At 39.7% G+C, this 25651-nt stretch overlaps 1 protein-coding gene across 1 annotated transcript in view; it reads left to right on the top strand.

Moving 5' to 3' along the window:
* The window catches only part of srbd1 (S1 RNA binding domain 1), a 75965-nt gene extending 50551 nt beyond the window's left edge, over nucleotides 1–25414 (top strand). The window contains exons 16-20 of the mRNA XM_046835722.1: nucleotides 12943–13049; nucleotides 14514–14681; nucleotides 15924–16058; nucleotides 22677–22861; nucleotides 24923–25414. Of these exons, the coding sequence (XP_046691678.1) occupies nucleotides 12943–13049; nucleotides 14514–14681; nucleotides 15924–16058; nucleotides 22677–22861; nucleotides 24923–25215 (888 nt within the window). The 3' untranslated portion in view covers nucleotides 25216–25414. The remainder of the gene's footprint in view (nucleotides 1–12942; nucleotides 13050–14513; nucleotides 14682–15923; nucleotides 16059–22676; nucleotides 22862–24922) is intronic.
* The last annotated feature ends 237 nt before the right edge of the window (nucleotides 25415–25651 follow it).

Genomic DNA, 25651 nt, shown 5'->3' with positions numbered 1-25651 from the left:
GTGCAGAAGAGCACGCGTGTCTTTGCTCCATCCCATAATTGAGCGTTGCACTCTCTTTCGCCGAGAGTGTGTTGTGAAGTTCTTCTGAACACACACACATCTGTCAGCACTCAGCGTTTATTTACCCTGCCATATGATCTGGGTAGGGAGAAAGAAACACGAGCTGCCTCTCCTCTGCATTGACATGCTGAGTGATGAGAGAAATTGTGTGTGCAGTAGGTCAGTATAGAATATTTTTTCATGGTTAAAATTATAGGACCATATGACTTGGGCAAATGTCCTCTATACCCCAATTTGCTGTTTTCGATATAATTTGATATGCAGGGCCTTTATTTATCTTCAAGGCATGACCTATACTTTAGCAAACACACTTGGAACAGCTGTCTAATGTTATGCTAATCTTTAGGTACACTTTTTAAAGAGCTCTAAATGCATGTTTTTTGTTGGTTTCTTTTTGTGTGTGTGTCACCAGCTTGTGATTATTGATTTGCTCCACATCCCCATACATGCAGTACGTCTGTCAGTGTTTCCACCAGTACAGGAGCTGCGCATCCCTCTTGCATTTTGGTTTATATAGTGACCTGTCAGTCACTGTGAGAAAGGTGGAGTGAGTGTGTTCAGATTTCCTTAGCCTCTTAAAAGTCCCAGAGGGCACATTTTACCATCTTACCCAGCTGTGTGGGAAAACACCGCACACAACCCCGGATATTAAAGGAGCTGTCACTCTCCTCGAAGCATTCTCTTTCTCTCTCTCTCTCTCTCTCTCTCTCTCTCTCTCTCTCTCTCTCTGTATAATTATCTATGTACTCTGAACCGTCTTGCCTTTATTCATGCTTTCTCTAGGCTTAAAAACTGCATGATATTTAAGCTGTGTTAGTGGGTAGTGTTTATTGTCTATGTTGCACACTCAGCATATTTTTGTATTATTATTATTATTATTATTATTTATTATTAAAAAGTATTTAAAAAATACTCTATTCTATTTGAGTTGTTCAGATGATTTAAATAAACGAAACAGCAGTAAAGGTCACCCTAAATCATACTAAGAAGAAAATCCTTTTTTTTTTTTTTTTTTTTTTTTTGGGTGAGTGTTGAGACAGGTTTTGAACCATAGAATTAGAAAAGAAGAGCTGGGCAGGTGATGTCACTTCAATAAACGCCAGCTTACTTTGTGTAATGGGTTTTCTGCGATTTGCTGCGTGCTAAAAAATTCTCCCCCCAAGGCAAGAGAAGGAAACGAGGGGAAGAGTAGCGATTGACGTTAAGTTGACTGCTGATGACGACGATGATGGATAGTTGCGATTTATTGCAGCGTGGGAAAGTGAATGATGGGAGCCTGGTGTTCAACTTCGCTCGTTTTAGACATGGGATTTCATCACTTGTCTGTGTCTACAGGCTATTTAAAATTTTGACTGCCTTTTCCAGCAATCAGTTCCATTTTCTTATGTGTGTCATTTATAAAGTTTGTGGACACCATGACCATAAGATGTGCTTTTTGAACATCGTATTCCACATTTAGTTCCCATTTGCTCTTATAATATCCTTCACTCTTCTGGAAGATGTTCCACTAGGTTCTGGAGTGTGCTTTTGGAGATTTGTGCTCATTCCGTTACAGGTTTATTAGTAAAATCAGGTACTGATGTAGGTTAGGTGAGGAACCCTGGGGTGCAGTCAGCGTTCATATTCATCTCAAAGGTGTTCAATAGGGTTAATCTCTATAGGAGGCCACTCGAAATCTTCCATTCCAACCGATGTGAACCACATGTTCATGGCGCTAACTTTATCATGCTGGAAAAGGTTTGGGTCTTCAAGTTCAAGTGATGGGAAAATGTAATGCTACCACATCCTATACAGTTGTGTACCTCCAACTTTGTGGGAACAGTTTTGGAAAAAGTCTGGTGTATCAAGTATCACTAGCTTGATGCTGTTTCTGCATCATCTTGTTCATGCACCACTGATAGTGGTTTTTACTTTAAAGTTCTGATGATAGTGAAAAGGTTTGCACATGTCAGATGATAAATGCAATTGATTTTCCCGGTTGTCCGCTCGGTCTCAAGGCTAGCGGTAGCAGGCTAACCCATTAACTCCTAACAAGTTGAATATTAAAAAGTATAGAGAACTAAAACGAAATCAACCATGCGTTCTTTGAGTGCGTGAACTTTGTGTGTGTGTGTTCTCTGTGCATTTAGTTATCTGACCAGTGAGATCAGTGTATTTTGTTCTCCGGCCTGTCAAAAAACACTTGGTACTTGAAAGATAAGGATACCCGAGCAGCTCGAACACGGTGCAAAGGGTAAAAAGACAGGTCAGTGAAATTTACACACACCAAGGGGGAGCAGATGACTTGAGTGTCTTACTTTTGCTCTGTGTAACTTGAGTTCTTTTTTTTTTCTTCTTTAAATTCCCACTCCTGTAGGCGGCGTTCAGTAGGCATGAGTGCAGACTGTCTGAGAGCACGCAGGAGTATCAGCACGTCATTAAAATGAGCACAGGGTACCATTAATTGCATGTACACAGAATAGCATGGATACGGAAAACGTTTAGGGAGATGGATAAACAATAAAGCGTGCATTCTCCTTCCTCTGAGTTTACGAGACTCTCAATGATCATGCTTACTGATACAGCTCAGTGTGGTCAAACTACTGTTTCAAACATTTCAAAAAGAAAAACTGGCACAGATTATTAAGTCATTATTTTATTATTAGGGGTTTTTTTTTGCTAGCAGCAAACAGCGATGAAGAAAGTGTTTCTTGATTGCTTAATATTAAGTATGCTATTCCTTCTATGTCGATGCTGTCCTTACTGCGTCTCCAGCAAGTGTAAGGATGAGCTCAGCTGAGGTTTTTTTTTTATATTATTTTTTATTTTTTTGCTCTTTCTCCTGCATTATTTTTATTTTTTTATTTTTTTTGCTGAAAGCGCAGGTCTCTGGTTACGCAGAAGGCAAAGGTTTTGGGAGGTATGTAAGGGGATCCCCCAATCAAACATCTTTTGTGTTTTCATCTCTCTCTGGGAAGTGTGTTTTCGGAGCCTGCAGCTGGTTAGATTTGTGTTGGGTCATAAGGGAGAGGGAGAGGAGAGCAGCGCACTGATTGACATCTCAGAATGGCAGGTTTTCATGAAAAAGCTGTTAACTGGGCCGAGTGTGGACAGAAACACTTTGTTCTGGCACTGGGGCCCATCCAAGCCAAATAGGACCTTGCACCTGAATTTAATCGTGGTGTGTGTGTGTGTGTGTGTGTGTGTGTGTGTGTGTGTGTGTGTGTGTGTGTGTTAGAGAAAGAGGGAGAGGGATTCTCTGAAGCCTGCTGGAGGTGAAGCAGAGTGTGGAAAGTGTGTCTTCAGCGTATGTGTTATTTTTTAGGGCTGGTCTATCCCTTGTGCTGCCTGACTTATTTGTGTGTGTGTGTGTGTGTGTGTGTGTATGTACATAAGGCGAATAAAATGTATACGTTTAAAAGGTATGCAGACTCACACCAATGTTTCTCTTCTTATTCCCAGATGCCTTAATTGAGTTGAGGCTGTTTTGTCTTCAGGCCAGCTACACTGCAAAGATATGTCAGACCTCAGCTGTCAGCCTTGTGTTCCAATGTGAGAAAATAAATATATATAAATGTGTGTGTGTGTGTGTGTATATATATATATATATATATATATATATATATATATATATATATATATATATATATATATATATACACACAGAGAGAGAGATGGTCTAACTGTTCCACTTACAACTTTTCGATCTTAATATGATAGCGATACAAAAAACTCTACAAATATTTTGCACTGCATTTTAATTGACAATTTCGCACTGCATTTTAATTTTCGGACGATATGTTGGGACACTGCCAGGACGTACGCATCTCCCGCTTTGTGAAATGCCTTTTTCTTGCCAGTGATTGACGGAGTTCGGTTGTCTCGGTGTTAGAGCGCATATATTTTTTCAGTTTTTTGCTGTCTCAAAGCCTAATTTTTTTTATCTGCATCGCCAGACATTAAAACAGGGCGTGTCCCGCACCGTCCTCCACTCACGAACCGTATTCATCACGACAGTGTAAATTGCCCTGTTTTGATACATTGTTTATGGTAATTTGTTTAATTATTAACAAATTACAGTATACAGTGGTCCCTCCGGAACTTCTCAGCCCCTACGCTACCTTAGTTAATTCATCTATACATTATATCACTTTAATACAATACAATTTTTTATGTAATTTGTTAGTGAATATATATGTATGCATATGCAGTATCTTGAATACACCCCTCACGTCTCAGCAACCATTTTATGTTTCTTAAGGGACAATACTATAGAAATGAAACTTGGATATATTTTTGGGTAGTCAATGTGCAGCTTGTATAGCAGTACAGATTTACTAAAAATAACTGTCAACAAAAGTGAGTAAACATGTCAAATCTGTGCCCAAACTGTCAATATTTTGTGTGAGCACCATTGTTATCTAGGACTGCCTTAATCCTCTTGGGCATGGATTTCACCAGAGCTGCACAGGTTGTTGCTGGGATCCTTTTCCATTCCTCCATATTGACATCACAGAGCTGCTGGTTGTTATACACATGTTGTTTCTCCACCTTCCACTTGACGATGCCCCACAGGTACCCAATAGGGTTCAGGTTTGGAGACCTAATTAGCCACTCCAACACCTTCACCTTCAGAATGTCACAGTACATGTTGGACCTGAACACAACACCATGATTGACCAATTTTCTTGGTATTCCTCACCATGGCCAAACAAATGTATCTTTTATTCTCATCAGGACATGGTTCCAGTAATTCATGCTCTTGGACAGGTTGTCCTCAGCATTCCGTTTGCAGACTTTCTTGTAAACCAGCTTTAGAAGAGGCTTCCGTCTGGGATTACAGCACATGGTCAACAAACGTATGGACTCAACTCCTATGATTGACTTTTGTGAGCTCTGTTCCGAGTGGAACCCGTCTTGGAAAACCTCTGTATGACTGTACTGTAATTTAGTTTCAGGGTGTTACTGATCTTCTTATAGCCTCGGCCATTATTGTGGAGAGCAACAACTCTAATTTTTAAACCCTCAGAGAGTTTCTTTGCCATGAGGTGCCATGTTGAACATCCAGTGGTCAGTATGAGAGAATTGAACTCAAAGCACAAAATTTAAACTGCTATAATACAAGATACACAAATTTGTATGTCCTGTCAAGCAGACAAAAACATGGCCACGATGAATAGGACATGTGGCTTTGCATGTTGACATAACATTCTGCTTTTATCACTTAGGGTATACTCACTTTTGTTGCCAGATTTATTGCCAATAATGGCTGTATGTTGAGTTATTCTTAGAGGACAGTAAATCTGTACTGCTATACAAGCTGCACACCGACTACTCTCAAATATATCCAAGTTTCATTTCTATAGTTTTTCCCTTGAGGGGATATATTAAAACATAGACAAAAATTGAATATATATCTAGTTTTTAAACTTTATTTTATTAAGCCGACCCTTTAAAATTTAAATCACAGGTCTACCACAAGCTTGTGGCTATTTTTAGCCCCTCGTGCAGCTTTGTTCACTCAGTAATGAGACGTCTTGGATAGCGTTACTCTTGTGCTCCCGACCGCGGAGTGAGGGATGGTCCCGCCGACAGACCCAGATCATTGCCAGTTCTCTTGCTTGATTGTATGCTGTCTTTGTGGGTTTTTCTCCCCAGTATGTTAGCGCTAATATTCACACTAGGGTTGTCCAAACTCATAAATTAGCACACTCCTTGCACATAACTGCCCCTAACTGCCTTCTAAAATAGCTTATTGTCCGTCGTGATTGATGGTGTCCTAATGAGCGTGCATTCCTGTGCCTCTGTGCCTGAAGGCGACATTTTTGGGTCTCTTCCTCTTGTAGTCTGCTTAAGGACTGTGAGAATTTTCGTTTCATCCCTGCCTGAGGCCCAGTGCAGCCAAATGGCTGCCAAGTAGCATACCCTAGGGGTAGGGTGCAACTATATGGGAACCTGTCCACACACTTCTCAGGTTGCATCCCACCACTAAGGAACTGCAGTTTTTTTTTTAGGTCACGAACTAGGAAATACTGGTTATGCTTTGTGGAAAGTCCCTTGAGGGTGTGTTAAAGTATTTCTGATTTGCTGTCAGTCAACTAACCTGAAGGGGGTGCGTTGTTTGGGGAATGAGGTTGTTTGTGTGATGGTAAAAATGTATATGTATATATGAATATGTATACATACTATCTCGAAAGTATATAATATTGAGTTGTGTATAATGTGTTAATTCAACACAAACTTTACTTCAGCTACTGCGCCCCTCTTTTATACAGTGTTCAAACTGCAAGTTTATTTTCCCTTCTTTTTTCCCCACTCAGTATGCATTCCAAAAGCATTCTGGCATAACTGTCACCTCTCTAATGTTACAATGAGAGTGTTCGAGTTTCTCAATGCAATTTTACATGGGTGCCTTCTCTCACATGAAAGCCATTCTCGTGTGAAAAAAGAGAAAACTGTACGGCATTACAGGTGTTCCAGTAACGTGTACCATTAGACCAGCGTAGGTATGCGTCTAAATATTTAGCTATTGTTTCCCTCTTTTACAGATGTTACTCAAACCGAATCTGTAGACAGCCGCAATTCACCGGTATAGCCACTAGGGCCATAGCTCATATGGCGTCAAATGACCCTTAAGATCTTTCACTTTATGCCTCTCAGAGGGCCTCTGCTGCTGGGTCTTAATGTCAATACAGCAGTGAAAATGACTAATGAGCTTTTCAAATGGTTTTGTAGTTTGAGGGAAAGGAAACTGCATACCGTGGCCAGTGGCCGAACAAGGCAGATGATCAGCATTAACCAACAGAAGTCCTAAGAGGTCATGCATTATATTTTTTCTTTCTCGTTTTCGCGTGATCACGACTAAACAAAAAATGTTTTCTCGTTATTACGACTTAATTTTCCATAAGCCCAAATGGTTATGGTTATTATCCATGATGCTACGATAATGCTGCCTCTAGAACATGTTCTTATGCCAAATTAAGTATTGATCACAAGGAAACAATGTTTGTCATGATCTCGAGAAAACAAGAAGGAAAAAAAAATCATAATGCATGGTCTCTTAGAACTTCCGTTTCAACCTGATTCTAAACTACAAAGAAAAAGCATTTGCTTGTAATTAAGACACCGGTAGTCCCGGACTTACGATGGAGATGCGCACCCATGACCCCATCGTAACTTAAAAATATCGTATGTCGACACGTGGACTAGCCTACCTAGGAATCTTAAAGAATGATGATCAGTATGGGTTGGTATACTGTAATTCGTTAATAATTTTAGCGAATTACAGCACAACGCAAGTTGAACCATTGTAACTTAGGGACCATTTGTATTTACGTGGCTTAATCTTAATCATCTATTTTAAGTCTTAAAAGTATTTATTTTTTATTATTTATTTTTTTAAAGCAAATTTTCTGCTTGTTCTGCCATACTTCTCTTTTTGACTTCCTTGATTACAATTGCTGACTAGTGGTTATTAAAAATCCTGACACCACACCATACAAAGCTAATATAAAATAACTGTAAACTGTTGGGTATGTCTCTAAAAAGTACTCGTTGTTATGGATCTTTTAGCATAAAGAGTAGTAAGACTGCATGGTCTGGTTTTCTGTTTAAGTTCTCATATAATTTTTTTTTCCAGGTTGCCAGACATTCCAGTCAGTTTTAAAGTTCCTCATGACATTGTCATTGGTTATCCAGGTGATTCTCATCAACCCAGGTGGTTAGATGGGGTGAAATAAAAGCTGTGTGACAGGATTTCTTATTATTTGCAACTTGTGCCAGTCCCACATGAAACTAGAGAAAAGAATCTAGACATTATTGGAAGGTCTCTGCTGGATTGTGCACAGAAGAAGCCATTTTAGTAATACTCTCTCATCCAGGGTCACAACTACAGTTGCTTATACTAAGTACAGATGGTCCCAGAGTTACGATGGTTCGACTTACGATTTTTCGATCTTAGGATGACGAGAGCGATTTGACAAAATTGTAAAAATATAAAAGATTTTGCGCAACAGGCAGCAGCATACGATGTACGATACGTCGGACGTGCAGCTGGGATGAGCGTATCTCTCGCCCTGTTATATGCCCCACTCTTGCTAGCGGTCGACGGAGTAAAGTTGTCATGGTGTGTATTTTTTTCTGTTTTAAACGGTTTCAAAGAGCAATTTTAGTGATAAAACCATGTCTTCCATGCGCCCAAGTATGTCTCCTGCTTGTAGGGAAAAAAGAGGGAAACCATCAGTTTAGAGCAAAAAAAAGAAAATTATAAATTAGCATGAAGCAGGAAAGACTGTCACAGTCATAGTACCATCTTCAACTTGATATGATATGTTTGACTTACGATGGGGTCGCCATAACGTATCTCCATTGTAAGTAGGGGACGACCTGTAAAAAACTTTTGGCTTCTCCCATTAGGGGTCACCACAGCAAATCATCCGCATGTTTGATTTGGCACATGTTTTTTACGCTGGATGTGCTTCCTAACGCAACTCTCCCCATTAATCCAGGCCTGGGACCGGCACTAAGGCTTGTGCGACCATAATGGCTGGGGTTGGTTCCCTGACCGGGGATCGAACCCGGGCCGCAGTGGTGAGAGCGCCGCATCCTAACCACTAGACCACCAGGGAACCAAGTAGGGGACTACCTGTAATTAGCATTAATTTACCATGGGTGCACAGGTAGTTCCTGACTTACATTGGAGATGTGTTCTGATGACCCCATAGGAAATTGAAAATGTGGTCAAGTTGAGACATGGCCCAGCCTACCCAGGAGTTTTAAAGAATGGTGATCAGTCGAATCATCGTAACTCCTGGACCATTTGTGTTGTGAAACAAATTTAGCAGTATGACCTTTTTTTGAATCTCGCGGCCCCGGTTTATCGCGGAATTGCATTTGCCACATAACTAATTTGTTTCGCTGATTTTCCCGGCGTCTCGCGGATAGCACGATAGACCAAAAAACTTAAAGGGAATTGTTCTTATTGAGTTTTATATTAAAATAATGAAATGTATTAATAGAAATATAATTATTAATTATTTACCGTAACTTACTGTACTATGTAATATCTATCTATATAGTTTTTGAACTATTTACAGATAAACAGAAAAGGTAGGGAATGTATCAATATTCTCTCCTGTTAATGCAAAAATTAGTTCTGGTGCAGCCATTTTTGGGTCATGTAAGGCAGAGGTCTCCAATCCACTTTTTTGTCCACCACAGACCGGTTTCAATTTTAAAGATATTTTGCAACTACTGGGTTATGACTGGGAGGTTCCCCAACTTCTGATAGGCAAGGAGGTTTGGTTAGACTTTTGAATATCCCACTATTAAAATCATTATCAAAATGTAAAGATTATAACAACCGCACCATTGCTAAAACAAAGCCAGATACCAAAAAGTTAGTGACTGCGTAAGGAGTGCATTAAGCTTATAAGCAAAAGGTCAAGGTTAAATCTCAGCTTGATACTAACACCACCGTGCTGCCTACTGTGAAGCACGGTGAGGTTAGCATCATGCTGACATTCTTAGGGTTTGGACTAGTGTTGGATTTCAACCCAATGTAGTGCTTTGTGTTTCAACAGGTCTTGTGGTTGTTGGGTTTATTTTCAATAATGGACATGTTAGTGTGTCAAACACAGAACGATTTATTAAGAAAAAAAATGCTGACTTCTACTTTTGCAAGCTTTTGTTAGTTTGCCCCTGACTTTGATGTCTCTTTGGTCTTTATGATGTGGTTTGTTTAGGCATGTTCTCTAACTAATTCTAGAGCCTTCCAGGAACAAACAGGTTTGCTTGAGCAGAGCAATTTCTATTAGAACATTGTGTTTGCTGATGTTGTTTTTTTGTTTTTGTTTTTTTATAAACCCATCATAAAATTAACCCAACCATTCTGCAATTTATTTGGGCATAACTAGTAAAGCAATATATCCAGGCTTCTATTAATTATGACATTAGTCTGCCATCATCTTCACTTTTCCAGTTACAAAAGCCCTCTACAATTAACCCACTGGAGAAAGAAACGTTTATTATTCCTGTCTATTGGCAATACATTCCCCCCTTTTTTCCATTTGCCTGTGTATGTGGGATTCAATTCATGCATTAGATTAGTTGTGAATGCATTATGGTTTTCTTATGATCTTTTTTTAATGCAGTAAAATTTCTCCCCTTGGTAGCTTATATCAAAGAGATTTGTGCAAGCCCAACGGTACATGCTCATACACCCTTACACATTTCAGATCACATGAGGTTTTGATGGTGTTAAGGCACAGTTGACAGCCACATGTCATTTACAGACCTTTCTTTAGCTTTGTGTTTTTTTTAGTTTTTTTAAACCAATAAAATTCACGTCTGTTAGACTTCCCCTAAATGAAAATATGATTACAGGACTCAGGTTCTAGATGCATCACTCTTCTGTGTTCTCTAGAGTTTTAATAGTCTTTCATGTGACTAATGTGTGGCAGAGAGGCCATCTAAATAACTTTAAACAAATCATCTGTGCATCCAGTGGGTTTTTTTTGGAGATTACCAAAAGATTTCTGTGCACCATGAATAGAATTTAGAGTAGGTACTAAGGCATATGACAATATATATATATGAACAAATATTAGGACATCTGACTTTTCCAGAAGTTTGTGGTTTTCCCCTTATACCAAGTTGTGGGTGCTCAATTGTATACTTTAAATGCAGCAGAATAAACTTTTCCCTTCACTTAAACTTAAAGACTTGAACCCATTTAAGCATAACATTGCCCCTGTGCACAAAGCAACATGGGTTGGAATGGAAAATCTCCAGCGATAGAGCTTTAACCCTAATCCTTAAGAGGTCTTCTCACTGTAGATCAGTGCCTGGCTTTACAAACACTCTTGTCGCTGAATGAGCAACATCTCTACAAGCACACTCCAAAATCAATTCAAGTCAAGAACTTTTATTGTCATTTCAACCATATATAAAGTGGGTCAAATAATTTTTTGATACTTGATTGTTTTTAATATTTGATACACTGACGATTTTTCAAGTTCCCCCACTTACGAAGAACGGAGAGATCTGTCATTTTCGTCGTAGGGGACACCTAAACTGTGAGAGACAGAATCTAAAAAAACAAAAATCCAGAAAATCACATTGTATGATTTTTAAATAACGAATTTCCATTTAATTGCATGAAACTAAGTATTAAAGTAATTAAAGTAATTTAAAGAAATTTGTCCTCACCACATAAAGTGCATACTGTGAAACCTAGTGCAAACAATGCAAACAGACAATACAAAACAATACAGTACAGGACAGACTCATAAAATACACAAAATAGCACCGACCCGTATTCATTTTGGGTAATATGTTATACAGTGCAATGTGCAAATAAAAATGTAAACAAAGATGGTAAACATATACATTTCTGTATAGCAGCAGTTGGTGGCAGTTTGAAATGTGTGCGAATCAACAGCAGCAAATGATTAAGTGTGCAAAACAGCGTCTGTCTGTCTGTCTGTCTGTCTGTCTGTCTGTCTATCTATCTATCTATCTATCTATCTATCTATCTATCTATCTATCTATCTATCTATCTATCTATCTATCTATCTACAGCAGTTGGGTAGTCTATGTGGAATTGGATGATCAAAAAGCATTTGCAAATTTTATATTTAGGTGGAAAACCAAGAGTGTCTGATGATCTCAGACCAGATGTTAAGATCGACACTTGAATGTGATTTCTGTGCTCATACTTGTAAAAACAATGCACACTGTTAATGCAAATGAAAAACACTCTGCATAGGTATGCAAAAGCACGCATAGTCATTCAACAAATCAATGACTAAGGGTGAAAGTGTATATTTTGGTGGGATATAATCGAGCATTGGTTCTCAAAGTAAGGCCCTGTCATTTTTTTATTACTGTGTTATTGTGCTGGAAAGTATAACCAACAAATATCAAAGTTATTATATGTATTGCTTAGGTATAGTTATTAGCTAGTTTATATGGGTCTCTAAATGCAAGTGTTTTCATTTAAACCATAATAGATCAATGGCAGTACATTCTGGGACAAATAGGCAAATTATTACCTTTTTTTTGTTGTTTTTTTAATAATGGGCTTAATATTTGGATGGGGGCTGTGAAATTAATATTTTCATGTTTTCTGGCTCCCAAAAGATTATTGAAAATAAATGTATTGCCATTATACCAAGACTTCTATCACTGCTAACATCTTCCATATGGTTTATGGGTTCCTTCACAATACAATGTCTGGTCAGAATTCACCACTTGGTACTAATTTTTGTCAGTTTTGGATTCTGGTTTGCGGTTCGCTTCCCTTTGAATCCCCATCTCCATGTAAAAAAAGAAGGCCTCCAAAGTGTGAATAGTTGGGTTGGATTAACTTTATCAATTCCCTGCGCTTAATGGAAAACCCCTGCGAGTGGACTTTGAAGTGTCCTAGGCGCTTTCCAATGAAAACAGGCTCTGAACGTCTCTCCGTCTCTCTTTGAGGAAGGAGAGATCCACACTCTGCTGCTTTTCTTGTCTCTCCTCTCAAACCCGGTACTGAAACCACAAGGTATTCAGGTTCAGATCTGACCACGACTAAACAACAGTGGCCTTGTGGAAAGTCTTATTTTTTGGAATGTGATTTTGACAAGGTGTAATAGCTTTCAGATAACCCCACCCTGTCTAGAAGGATCACGGTTTGGTTACATAGTTGAATATTGAAATATAGAGCTTTTGTAAGTTCAAATGGAAAGTGCTGATGTAGAATTTGGCGTTGAAGCCCCCAAAAAAAACATGTTTGTGCAAAGCTGATCATACACATCTGATAAATCATATAAAGGATCAGCAGCCCTCTCATCGACAAAGCAGACTTATTATTTTTTTTTTTTTTCCCCCTGCATTCGGTAAATATCCGGTCACTCTTTCTAGCACGACGTGTCACAGACCTTGCTGAGGACTGCACTGGATGGTGTGGTGCAGGAGTGTGTGAGCTTCGTGGGAGTGGACATCAACATCTGCTCCGAGACGTTGATGAGGTACAAACCGAATAGTTTCCAGCAGCAGTCACAACATGGCAACTTCACACTCACCTCCCCACTACTGCAGTTCTGCTCTGTTTAGTCTGACACCCCACTCAGGACAAGCCAGACTGCAGACATGCGCATAACTACACACACACACACACACACTTTGCATTTTAGCCACATAATTGCTTTCTGTTCTGTTTTCCCTTGATGACTAATATATATATATATATATATATATATATATATATATATATATATATATATATATATATATATAAATAAAATCAGTCATCATAATATCAGTATATCGTATAATATCAGTCAAAAAGAGCCTGGGAGAAAACTATATTTATGTATACATATATATATATATATATATATATATATATATATATATATATATATATATATATATATAGTTTTCACACATGCTAATCGTCCAATTGTCCCAGGCCACATAAACTTGTATATATCCGGGTATATAACTTTATAATGCTGTAATTGTAAATTGAGCTAACACACAGGCAGTACTGTTTATTGTGCCTTTTTGCTCAGTTACTCAGTGGAATAATTTCAGAGCTAATAGCAAAATGTTTACCTTGCTTTGAACTGGAGCTTATATTAATACAAATCCAAGCCGGAATGCCAGTCAAGCTCCCATTTTCCTGTATGCCTCTCTGTCCTACCTCGTAATGTTTTTTGTACACAAAATGTCCATACTGACAGTCCCCCAGAATATGCAGTTTAAAAGCATGGTGGCTTTTTTTTTTTTTTTTCACTCAAGCTGGTCAAACCTATGATATTGGATCTGAAAACTGCATCGTGTCATCTGGGGCCAGTAGTGGTCAAGTGTGAGGCAGGCAGAGCTCAGGTCATTTGTTTACCTGACTTTAAATGAGCTCTCAGCTCCAGACTCGCGCACACACACACACACACACACACACACACACAATGCACATTCACAGCTCGAATGTAATACAGGCCTTATTTATAAGTGATGACATACTCTGTTTGAATAGCTGCTTTTGGAAGGAGCTGCCACTTTAAATTCCCCATACTGTCACCGAAAACTTTAGAAGCTTGCCTGTTCAAAATGAAAAGGTTACAAAGATTATTAAGATTTGAGGGAAAGATCTTAGTGAACCGTTTTGGTAACTGCTCTGGAAAATGTTCTCAGTGTTTGTACTAATATATCACACGTGAATATGTAAGGATTTGATTAGTATGAAATAGAATTTCTGTAACCCTTGGGTGGACTTTCAAAGTGCTTTTTTTTTTTTTTTTACTCTGGATATACGCTATAAGGGAGGTATTGACATCTGTGGCAGTGACTAATTTTAAAAACAAGCAGGATTTCAAAGCTAAATGAGAAATAAAGACGGTGTCTAAGAAATATCCTTGGATTTTCAAAGGTCCTTTGAATATTTTATGGTGCAGAGGAAGTATGTTTTTTTTTTTGTTTGTTTTTGGTAGACATGTTGCAGGTCTGAATGCAGGTCGGGCACGAAGCATAGTGGAGTGGAGAGAAAAGAACGGGCCTTTTTTCAACCGAGAGCAACTGAAGCTGGTCAAAGGCCTGGGCCCAAAGAGCTTTCAGCAGTGTGCTGGTTTCATCCGAATCAACCCAGAGACTGCTCACAGGTAATGTGTGTTCATGACAAGCTTACATTTACACTGATGTGATTTGGGAGACACCCTTATCCAGGGCAACTTACAACCGAGCTGCTGAACTTGTGACCTTCCAGTCTAGAGTCCAATGCTAGGTTCCACCAAAGGCTTCTCTTTGCATTCCATTTATAATGAACTCCCGAGTTCCAGAATTACTGCTGAATGGCAGCATGCTGCAGGTAATAGGTTTGGTATCCTCACAAAACTCCTGGGCCTTGGGTTTGATCTTGAACTTGTCTTATAGTGTGTATAGGGTTTTGGGTCTCATCCTTTTATTATCTGTGCGAAATTGGCTACTTGAAATTGCCACCATGTGTAAATTGTTGGAGATTACATCAATGGATTGGTTCCCAGAAACTGCTTCATCAAGTGCTTCTTCTCAAGTGCCAGTTCCATCCCTGTTTAGAGAGTGACACCAAATCTACATGGCCAGCTATAGAAATGAGTTTATAGCCATACTGTACAGATCATTTAGTTTACAGACAAATTACAGGTAGTCAATGAGTAACGATGGTTGGACTTGCGATTATTCGGTCTTGCGATGACAATAGCGATAAGAAAATTTGCGTGCCAGGCAAATGCGGCAGCTTATGTGCCGTACTATACGTTGGGAGGCTGCCAGGATGTAGCCATCTCCCACCTTGTGAGATGCCTTACTCTTACCAGCGGCCAACAGCGTTCAGTTGTCTCGGTGTTAGAGCGTGTATTTTTGTATGTGTTTTTGGTGTTTCAAAGCCCAATTTTAGCTCTTATTTCTCCTTTTATCGGCTATTGTTGTTGCTGCACTGCAATTTCAGTCTAAAATAATTTAATATTGTTCACTAGAGTTCACTGGAAGTATAGAAGTGAGGAACCAATATCCTCTCAGGCCTGTCACAGTAAACTCTCTGTTTAAAGAAGCTTTTGGAAGCTTTACATGCTTGACGGAGCAAAACAAAAGATGCATTTTCATAGAGGTGTCTATGTTTTTTTTTCCCTTTGATATGGAACATTATTACTACTTGCACATTACCACTTACAAGTTGCCACAAACACAGAATTCAACATTTTATTTGGGTGTTAAATCAGTGATTTGGTCAACATTTAATCGAATGAACATCTTCCTCTAAATGAAGAACTTTCCTTGAAGAACGGAGAGAAATATTAAGCAAATTTTTGATATTAAGATCTTGTGAAAACTCTGTTGCTAATAGTAACATGTTCTCCCTCTTACAGTCTAGGCTCAGGTGAAACCTCAAGCTCAGCAACTGCCATGAAGTCAACAGCGAAGAAGAGCAAAGGCATCTGTAACACACCTAATCCTCTGGACCAAACGTGCATCCATCCTGAGTCATACAGCTTTGCAATGAGGTGAGAGCCCAGCTCCAGTTAAAGTATCTGACATGCTGGTATGCTTGCGCTGACACTCCTCTGGGTAAGAATGCCTTGATAGCCTGGCGTGCATGTGTGCTAGCGAGTCGATCCACATAAATAGAGGGGTAGCATCTGGCCCAGTGTGTTTTTCACACTTGTGTTTGTGTTCTCTGTGTGTGTGTGTGTGTGTGTGTGTGTGTGTGTGTGTGTGTGTGTGTGTGTGTGTGTGTAAGGGTTGTTAGTGCTATTGCTACTCATATAAAAAGCATGTGCTATTGGCTCGGTGGTTGTGAATGGGAACTATGCCTGCAGCTGTGCTAGTCCAGTCTGTTTAGACTGCTCTGGTTTGACACTCGTGATGGCTGATGCCAGGAGACGTGCCAGTGCGGAAGCTCCTGGAGGCGGATATATGACAGCTGCAAGTCAAAATGAATTTCTGTGTGTGTGAGGGGAAATTAAACTAACTTGGCATTTCGAGTGATAGTCAATTACTTGATCTCAGTTGTAGTAACATAGATATTACATTTGTAGGTTATTTTACTAATGTGTGTATCTCTAGACATCATAGGTGAGTACACCTTCCTTAGAAGCAGCATATATAAGCAGCACATATACATGCCATGAAAGAAAAAGTATTTTGTAGTTTGAATGTATTTTGCCATTTCCATTCATCCAAAAACTGACCTATCGCTTTAGCTTCGAGAGTTGCCAGCGTTGTTTGGAAATCAGTATGGTTCCTGTGCGTGCAGCTTGTCCACCAGTGCTTGGCCAAATCTGTCATCAGAGGCATCTGTGGGGGTTAGAGGTCTAATAAAGCCACTTAGGGGCATGGAGAGGGGGGAATAATCACCCTGTCATATCCTCCAGCCTCACTCTCCTTCTGTTTGTTTTCCTTTCTCTCCGTTCGGCTTCATTTCCTACTAAACCAGGCAGAAAAGTCTCCCTCGCCGACTGCCGCATTATTGACAGACTCTATCGTTACCAAATGCTGCGCTAATGGATGTTCTGCTAGACTCCAATTGTCACTGTGAGCCCAGGCGTATTTTTCTTGGAAAAGCAGGGTTTGATTAAACATGGCCACCAGCAGAGCGAAGTTAGTAATGTACCGGCCGGCTAATGTAGCAGACCTGAAGCAGAGTTTTCAGGGGGTATGGGAGGAATTCGGGTTATCGTTAATTTAATGGGCTAATGACTAACGATGCGAACAGGTCGTCTGAACAATGGCTTTATAATGACAGCGACAAGCTTGACGTATTCCCAACAATCTACAGCCCATTTCTGCATTGGAATCATCAGTCGTTCCTTCTTTCCTGGTTTTGCCAGATGTGACGTCACACAAGGGGATAAGGTGAGGGCGAGCCCAAGGTCTGAAGTCAGACTCGCATGCATTGTCCGTGAGCAGGCATAATGCGCCCACTCTCCTCTCACTCGAGCGATTATTGCACGATGGCCACTCTGTACAGCGTGGGCTAGCCAGCAGTAATGGTAGATCGTGTTGCTTTAATGCGATAAACCCGATACTCTTACCCTTACCACTGGGAACCACTCCCTCGTCACGTGCCCACAAAAAAACTGACCTCTTGATGGATTTCCAAAGGAAGGTGTGTTAAAAAAATGAATGTAAAAAACAGACGCGCGTGCCAAAGACGACATGTATATTTTGAGAGATGAAGCCAACCTGAAGGTGAATACTGACTTTGCTTTTGCATCTTTTGGGGATAGTAAATGTTTTGGCAGTCGAAAATGTATTGGCCTAGCCAATCATACTCAGAACTGGAATACTGGAACAGCATTAGTAGTCTTGTTTGTTGGATAATAAAAAGATAAATTAGATGGAAAAAATATTTTTGTTCCAAAAACACGGGTTAGACAGTCAAAAAAAAAAAAAAAAAAAGGAAAGAAACAACTATATAAATACGGAGTGTGTAAATTGGCATTGAACATGTTGCTCCCAGCTGCGAGTGCTTACTGCTTGGCCGTCTTCAAGTGCCTGATGATTTGAGAACCGTGATGCGATTCTGCTTGTTGCTGTACTTTTTCTGAAACAGGAAGTCAGGAAGCAAGCTTGTTGTGGAGCTAGACTGATTTCCACGACATCCCCCCCACACACACACACACAAACTTTCTCCCTCTCCAAACCCCACCTCCAACTAACTGCCTGTCTGTATTTTTCTCTCTCAAATTAGCAGTGTGCTAACTGCATGTCTAAGTGAATAAACCATTATAGCATAGATTTTCTTGCGAACTACATTTGCGATTTAAAGTCGGAATGAGCCTAGACACAAACACACAAACTCCACCTATTTCTTGACACTCGGGGGATACAAAAAAACCACAAGTGCATTTCTATGCATACAAAAAACCCACAAATGTTGATCTTAATAGCGCATGAACTTAGCCTCGGTTCATTCAGAATGTGTGTCATCGAGTATTTGCATACAGAATACCGTCTCAGAAGAATAAATAGGAGCGATCGTGAACTGCTGATGGCTGAGTCTGGAGAGCCTCGCTTTCAAGGCCCACCGCATGGCCTGTGTGCTTGGAGCAGAGCTGCTTTTCATTAGGCCCATGGAGAAGCACCATCATGCTCTGCTCGCTCCTCTAAACACAAACACACAGAGGGAAACCCGAGCCCATGGCCTGATGGGACGCCACCTCCCACACCCGCAAAACGTCTCTTCATAAATCAGCCAGAGTGCAACGCTGCAGCTTGCCTCTCTGCCAACACGGCTGCGCCGCTCGACCCTCGAGCTCTGGGGAAACAGCTACAGAGACACAGCGGCTCTGATGAACAACACAGAGGTGGGGTGAGCGCGTTGGGAGGATGTATGTAGCTGAAAGCGGGCATGCGGTTGATTTACAGAGATGGTAAATGGAGCCCAGGAGTATAACACGATCTCTACTCTCTGCCGATCCTCTTGGGCCAGATTTTTATCCTGCTATCAGTTCTCAACAGAGTTTGCTTGAAAGAGCGTGTTCTGATCCAAGTTCAGTGGCAGATCCAGCTGCAGATATACTGTACGCTGCATCTCCCTTGTGTCCCAGTGCACTGATACTGCAATGCAGACATAACCACATACAGGCTGCTTAAGCTGGGAGACACATTGGAATTCGTCAACTGTGTGTGCATGTGGGTGTTTCTGTATTCCCAGCACTTCATAACTCACATGGAAAGGCATGGGTTTTTTTTTTTACTTGGTTTTACAAAACTCAGAGCCACTTCTGAACTGTTAATGAGTTAAAAGTAAGCATTCTTATAAGAATATATTTCCCCTTCTAGATCCCCCTTTTTTCCCCCGTTCAGGAACATGACATATATACATATATGTTTTTTATATATAAACATTTTCTATGTTCAAAAAAGGCCTATTTCTCTCAAATATTGTTCACAAATCTGTCTAAATCTGTGTTACTGAGCACTTCTCCTAGAAAGCATCATTATTGCATAGGTTTGCCTTAGGCTTGTCACAATAAAAGATAAAACGAATAATCCAATCCATGTTTAGTCCCCATTTGCTGTCTTTATAACTTTTCTGGGAAGATGTTTCACTAGATTTTGGAGTGTGTTTGTGGATATTTGTTTTCATTCAGCCACAAGGCAGTTAGTAAACTCAGGTACTGATGCAGGTAATGTGAGGAGGCCTGGGATGCAGTCAGCGTTCTCATTAATCACAGTGGTGTTCAGTACGGTTGAGGTCAGTGTTCTATACCAGGCCACTCAAGATCTTCCACTCCAACCCATGTAAAGCATATCTTCATGGAGTGCGCTTTGTGCACAGGGGTTTTGTTGTACTGGAACTGGAGTGTGGTTCACGTGAAGGGAAAATGTAATGGCACCACACCCAAAGACATCCGATATAATTGTTTTGGTAACAGTTTGTGGAAGAACCACATATAGCTGGAAAAGTCAGGTATCCCAATACTGTATATAGTATACATTATATTGTATAGATAGATCAATTTATCAATCTCTGAGGAAAATTTACATGTACAATATTTATTTTTATATTCATTTTATAAAGATTTTGACAAACGTGCTTTGCCATTATTTGCTGTTTTGCCAATTCCATCACATTATCAAAAGCTTCATTTTTTTTTATTCAGTATTTATTATAACACACAATCCTCGCTTTGATCTCATGAATACATTCAGGCTGCCTGTGAATGTGGTGGCGTTGGTGTAACCGAAATCTAAGTGTGCAAACTGTGCCACATGCCATGTGACTAAATCCAATTTTTAACTGACTCCACCCAGACTCTTCTGCAGGAACTTTCCTAGATAAGCTTCAAATAAGGTCCTGTACATTTTGAATGCTAAGAGAAAAAAAAATTGTTTCTTTCTGATCTTGAATAATCTGAAGTTTCTGATGTGATGACGTTCCTGATGTTTACTTTTGATGTTATAGTCCATGTGAGTATTTATATATAAATTGGTGTTTTATCCTAAACAATTGTGTGCTTCTGACTTTGTGGTAACAGTTTGGAGAAAACCAACATATGACTAAAAAAAGGGAGTATTTGACTCATATTGAACGTAGGCTGTAACGTGCACATGTAGTCCTCAACACCAAGACACGTGCCGATTTGTGAGTTTTTCAAATCTGTCCACCTCAACACTGCATTATCTGAGATCAACACAACAGCTTCACAACATGCCAGAATGAAACAAAGAGCAAACAAGTCGGTCAAAAAAAGAAAAAAAAACAAAGTAGTAAAGCAATCTTTCAAAAAGGGGATCTTCAATTAACAAATAAAATACAGTATTATGTTACACAAAAAAAGAAGAACCATTAGTATTCAATTGACAAATAAAATAAAAGTAAATGATTTTAGATAAAGTAAAACTAAATATTCAGAGCTGACTGTCATTTGATGGAGTCTCAGAGAGGTCCAATATTTTTATTCAACTTCAACAAAAGCTGCTTCTGGAAGTGTGTGTAATTTATTCGAGCTTGTTTTAGACTGCAAAGGAGGCCAGCAGTGCTAAAAAGTTGCTTACAGCCAGTAGATGTTGACACCTTCAACAGAGGTGCTAAATGTAAAGGTAACAATAAAAGTACACACACATGTACATCTATATACTCTGTATATATATATTGAATCATAAATGTAATTGAGTAGAGAGTAAAAGTTGCGCATATCTTTAATACTCAGTAATAATAAAAAGTAGCCCAAAGAATTAGTACACTAATGTACAGTTACTTAATTACTCTACACCACTGTCTATATATAATGTACACAACATTGAGACCTTTATAAATAGATGTTGCTCCTATAGTTAGTACTGTTCTTCTTATTCGTTGGAGGTAATCACTTTGTTTCTGACCACAGCTTTTCAAGTGTGGTCAATCCCAAGACCACGATGCAAATTATATATTGATTTTGCCATGCTGCTTTTTTATTTGGCCTTGTTTTATAGTTTCTTCTCATTTGACATTAACAAAGTTAATTTTGTTAATCATTGCATCACAAATTCTGTGAATTTCTTCAAGAGGCATCTCGTTTTATTTTTGTTATTTTTTCCATATTAGCCATTCCTGCTTAGGTTCCAAAATAACTGCAGTCAAGATGAGCTGCATTCTGTCATAATGTTTTTGGGGTTTTTTTTTTACCTAATTTTTGTAAAGCACATATTTAAAAGGAATGTGGGAATGTGACTGTGTCTAAAAGGAAGTGGGCGGAGTCTAGGTCCACATGCCCTGTCACTCAGGCTGATGACAGCTGCGGGTGCCAGCTGGCGTCAGACTGCCATGCCTAACGCTATCCATCAGCAGGCTGGCTTGGCAGTGTGTCCCCCAATTCAGCATTCCACAGCCACCCCTGGATACACTGACCTCCCACACTTCTGGTTGTCCTCTGAACAGTTATAAATCCTGTTCAAATGATTTAGCTCTTTATAATCAATTGTCAATTATATGAAACAGAAGTAGTTTTTCTGTTTTGTAGTATATTTACGGAATATATCTGTAGCTTGTAACGTGTTGTGACACTATATGGTCCTTTAACATCTTCTGGCCTCATTCCTGAGATTCAGCCATCCTGTGTTATATCCTATATAGCTGAAGACATTTTTCAGTGCTCTGTTCCACGTTACAGCTGCTAGTCTAACGTGAGGTAAGGCTTGGATCTGCTCTGTGTTAGGTCGGGATTTGGTTCAAGGGAGTGCTTCTGTTGTCTCTCTGAGGCCCCACCAGTGGCCCTTCTTGATATACTTGCAAAGCAACTTGATTTATAGAAGGAGACAGACTGTTCATCTTTGGGACCCTGGAGATCAAGATTTAGAGCATAATTAGTCTCACCTTTACTCCCTTTTCTTCGCCTCCTTTCTTGCACGTCAGATATCTCTTCCCAGGCTAAGCTTGAAGACGAGGTTGAAGAGGTAGAGACAACATTTATCCGCCATGTCCGTTGGCCTCGGGGGAGCTCTATTAAAAAGCCATTTGTTAAGACAGCATCTCTGTGGACTGTTTGAACTTTACGTAGACACATTACAAAGTCTTTAATGTTAACGTAAAACTCTTTGAAGCAGTACATTTGTTCTAAACTTTATCAGTGAACTGCCTCATTTTCTGGCCTTTTTTAAGTCTGATTTATTTGTATTTTTTTTTCCTTCAGGTTTTTGTCTCAGCTTGGTGGTAGTTTGGATCAGCTGGGTTGTGCTGAGCTCCAGCAGCGAGTTAAGAGCACTACTATGAACACTGGTCTGGAGAGTTTGGCCCAGTCTCTCAACACCTGCCCTGAAACTTTGCAGCTCATCGTGGATGGTCTCACTCAGCCGCCTGGCTTTGACATTCGTCAGGGTAAGAAGGATCCAGCTACTCCTCGCTCTGCTTTCGATCATCTCCATGCTTTGTCTGGTGTTGTCTGTAGAGGCTATTGTGTTATTCATTTTCGCAATATCTCTGGTTGCTTTGGCATCACCGAGATCACTCAAAAATCGTGGAAATCATGCTGGGTATGTCATTTGTGTTTAATCTGGATTCCATCTGAATTGTTATTGCGCTGTAATAGTTTACTGCAGCATCAGTTCGTAACATTGGAAGTCGTACCTCTCAGCACATGCTTTGCTTTTTCACGAAGTGCACACATGCACAGACGCTCAGACAGACCAAAGGACTCTCCCCATATGACCATAATTCAGACAGATTAAAGAGAGTTCTGTGTCTCTGTCTGTTTCTCGCTCTCCCTCTCCCTCTCTCTGCCTCTCTCTATGATTGTCTGCTCCTCTCCCCAGAGTCTCTCTCTGGTCTGTGCGAGATCTGGGCGGTACTCCAAGCTTTTGAAGTTTTGCCGTGTAATTTGGGGGAAGACCCAAGTTATTAAAGCAGTGCTGCCAACAGATATATCATTAATGAGAGTGAAAGAGCACGGCTTAAAGACAAAAGCAGAGTAATGCTTTTCGACTGGTGAAACCCCTGCTGCTTACTGTTCGAATTAAACCCAGAAATTGCCCATCCTGCTTTTATCATTACCCTCAGCATGGTGGACAAAGAGGTTCGTATGAATTTCTTTATAGCCAGACTATAATTAATTGCAATGGTAAGTAATGAAAGTTAGTTAAAAAGTTAGTCAAGGTGATCAATGCCGTGTGCATCGCGGTGCCTGGAATACTTGGGATACTACCATTTGCAGGTTCACTTTCACTACTTGGAGTCCTGACGAGGCTCACTTCATCGCCAGCTGTACAAATAGCTGCCATGTGAACACTGCTTTTGGTAAGATGGTCCCGGATTAGAATAATCAGAGATGAATGTTTTTTGGACTGCAGATCCTGTGGAGAGGCTGTGTTTATCTAAAAGCACCTCCCAAAGAAAGTATCCCTAGAAGAGACCAAATTAATTCTGAGACAGGGCTCAGAAAAGTTGGACGGTACTGTATGAGGGGTAGCAATCTGAATTGTGTTCAGCAGCTCCAGCTAACTCTTAGGTCTTAAATGAGGATTTTGCTGTGTCATGTATAAATTAGGGCTGTCAATCGATGAAAATATTCAATCGCTATTAATCGCACGATCGCCGCGAGATAACTCGTGATTAATCGCAACTTAATCGCACGTTTTTATCTGTTACAAGTTTTTAATATTCTAATCAACATAGGCATGGACAAATATGCATACTTTATGCAAATGTACATTTATTATAGTGAAACCAAACTCAACATAGAGCAAAATATTCTTGTCAAGGTTTTAAAGTAATTACGGTGTGTTAAATTGCTTAAATCATCAGGATACCAAACAGAACATTTGCTGTGTTTCCACATATATATAATTTTATTTATATATTATTATACACTGATCAGGCATAACATTATGACCACCTGCCTAATATTGTTATGGTCCCCTTTTTGCTGCCAAAACAGTTCTGACCCATCGAGCATTAACAGCATTAACTTCTTCAGCAATTTGAGCTACAGGAGCTCATCTGTTGGATCAGACCACACATGCTAGCCTTCACTCCCCACGTGCATCAATGAGCCTTGGCCGTCCTTCAACCTGTTGCCAGTTCATCACTGCTCCTTCCTTGGACCACTTTCGATAGATACTGACCACTGCAGACCAGGAACATCCCACAAGAGCTGCAGTTTTGAAGAAACTCTCACACAGTTGTCTAGACATCACAATCTGGCACTTTTCAAACTCTAGCAAATCCTTACGCTTGCCCATTTTTCCTGCTTCTAACACATCAACTTTTTTCATTTATCACGGGCGGTTTTGGAACGTAAACAACGCAGTAAATTGGTGGATTAATGTGTATAACTTAAAATGAATTATTAGATACTTAAAAATGAATCTTTCAACTTTCCTTTTCTCTGCCCTATATTGAATGCTTGGTCTTAAATTTTGCTGTCCTCTTTTCTTCTCACAGACTTTGAGCAAGCAGTCTTTAAGCGAAGTATTGTTTCCATGAATGATCTCCATGAGGGCACCGTGCTCACAGGGCGTGTGGAAAACACTGCTTTGTTTGGGGCATTCGTCGATATCGGAGTGGGCCGATCGGGCCTCATCCCAAAGCGCTACATCACTCAAGACAAACTCCCTGAGGACAAGAGAAGACGAAGTCTAGCTATAGGACCAGGAGAGCGAGTTGAAGTCCGGGTTATAAATGTGGATCCTCAGAGGAACCGGATCACCTTAGACCTAATTAGGGTTCTTCGATAGATTTCTCCAGAGCCAAGTAAACATTTGGCAAGCAACAATTCCGAAAGATGTCTGGTCCTACCCTAGTAATTAAAGCAAATTTGAATTAAATAATTTAAAAAAAAATTGTGTTTATGTTCATTATATATTCTATTGATTTATTCAATAATTGTGCAGTATAATGTTCTTGAGCAAGCATAATTAAAGGGTTTTCTGTGTATGTGTTTTTTTTTTTATAGCAGTGTTCTAGTTTGATAGGGATGAATAAAGAATATATAACAAACTACCTATCTAACTATTTATCTATATCGATAAAAGTTTGTGGACACAAGACCATAAGATTCTTATGTGCTTCTTGAACATCCAATTCCAAATTTAGTCCAGAATTACTGTTATAATAACCTCCACTCTTCTGGGAAGATGTTCCACTAGATTCTGGAGAATGTTTGTGGGGATT

The sequence above is a fragment of the Silurus meridionalis genome, chromosome 2, assembly GCF_014805685.1.
Source record: "Silurus meridionalis isolate SWU-2019-XX chromosome 2, ASM1480568v1, whole genome shotgun sequence".
In the NCBI taxonomy this organism is placed as follows: Eukaryota; Metazoa; Chordata; class Actinopteri; order Siluriformes; family Siluridae; genus Silurus; species Silurus meridionalis.
The sequence above is the reverse complement of the archived record's forward strand: the minus strand, read 5'-3'. Positions and strand labels throughout refer to the sequence as shown.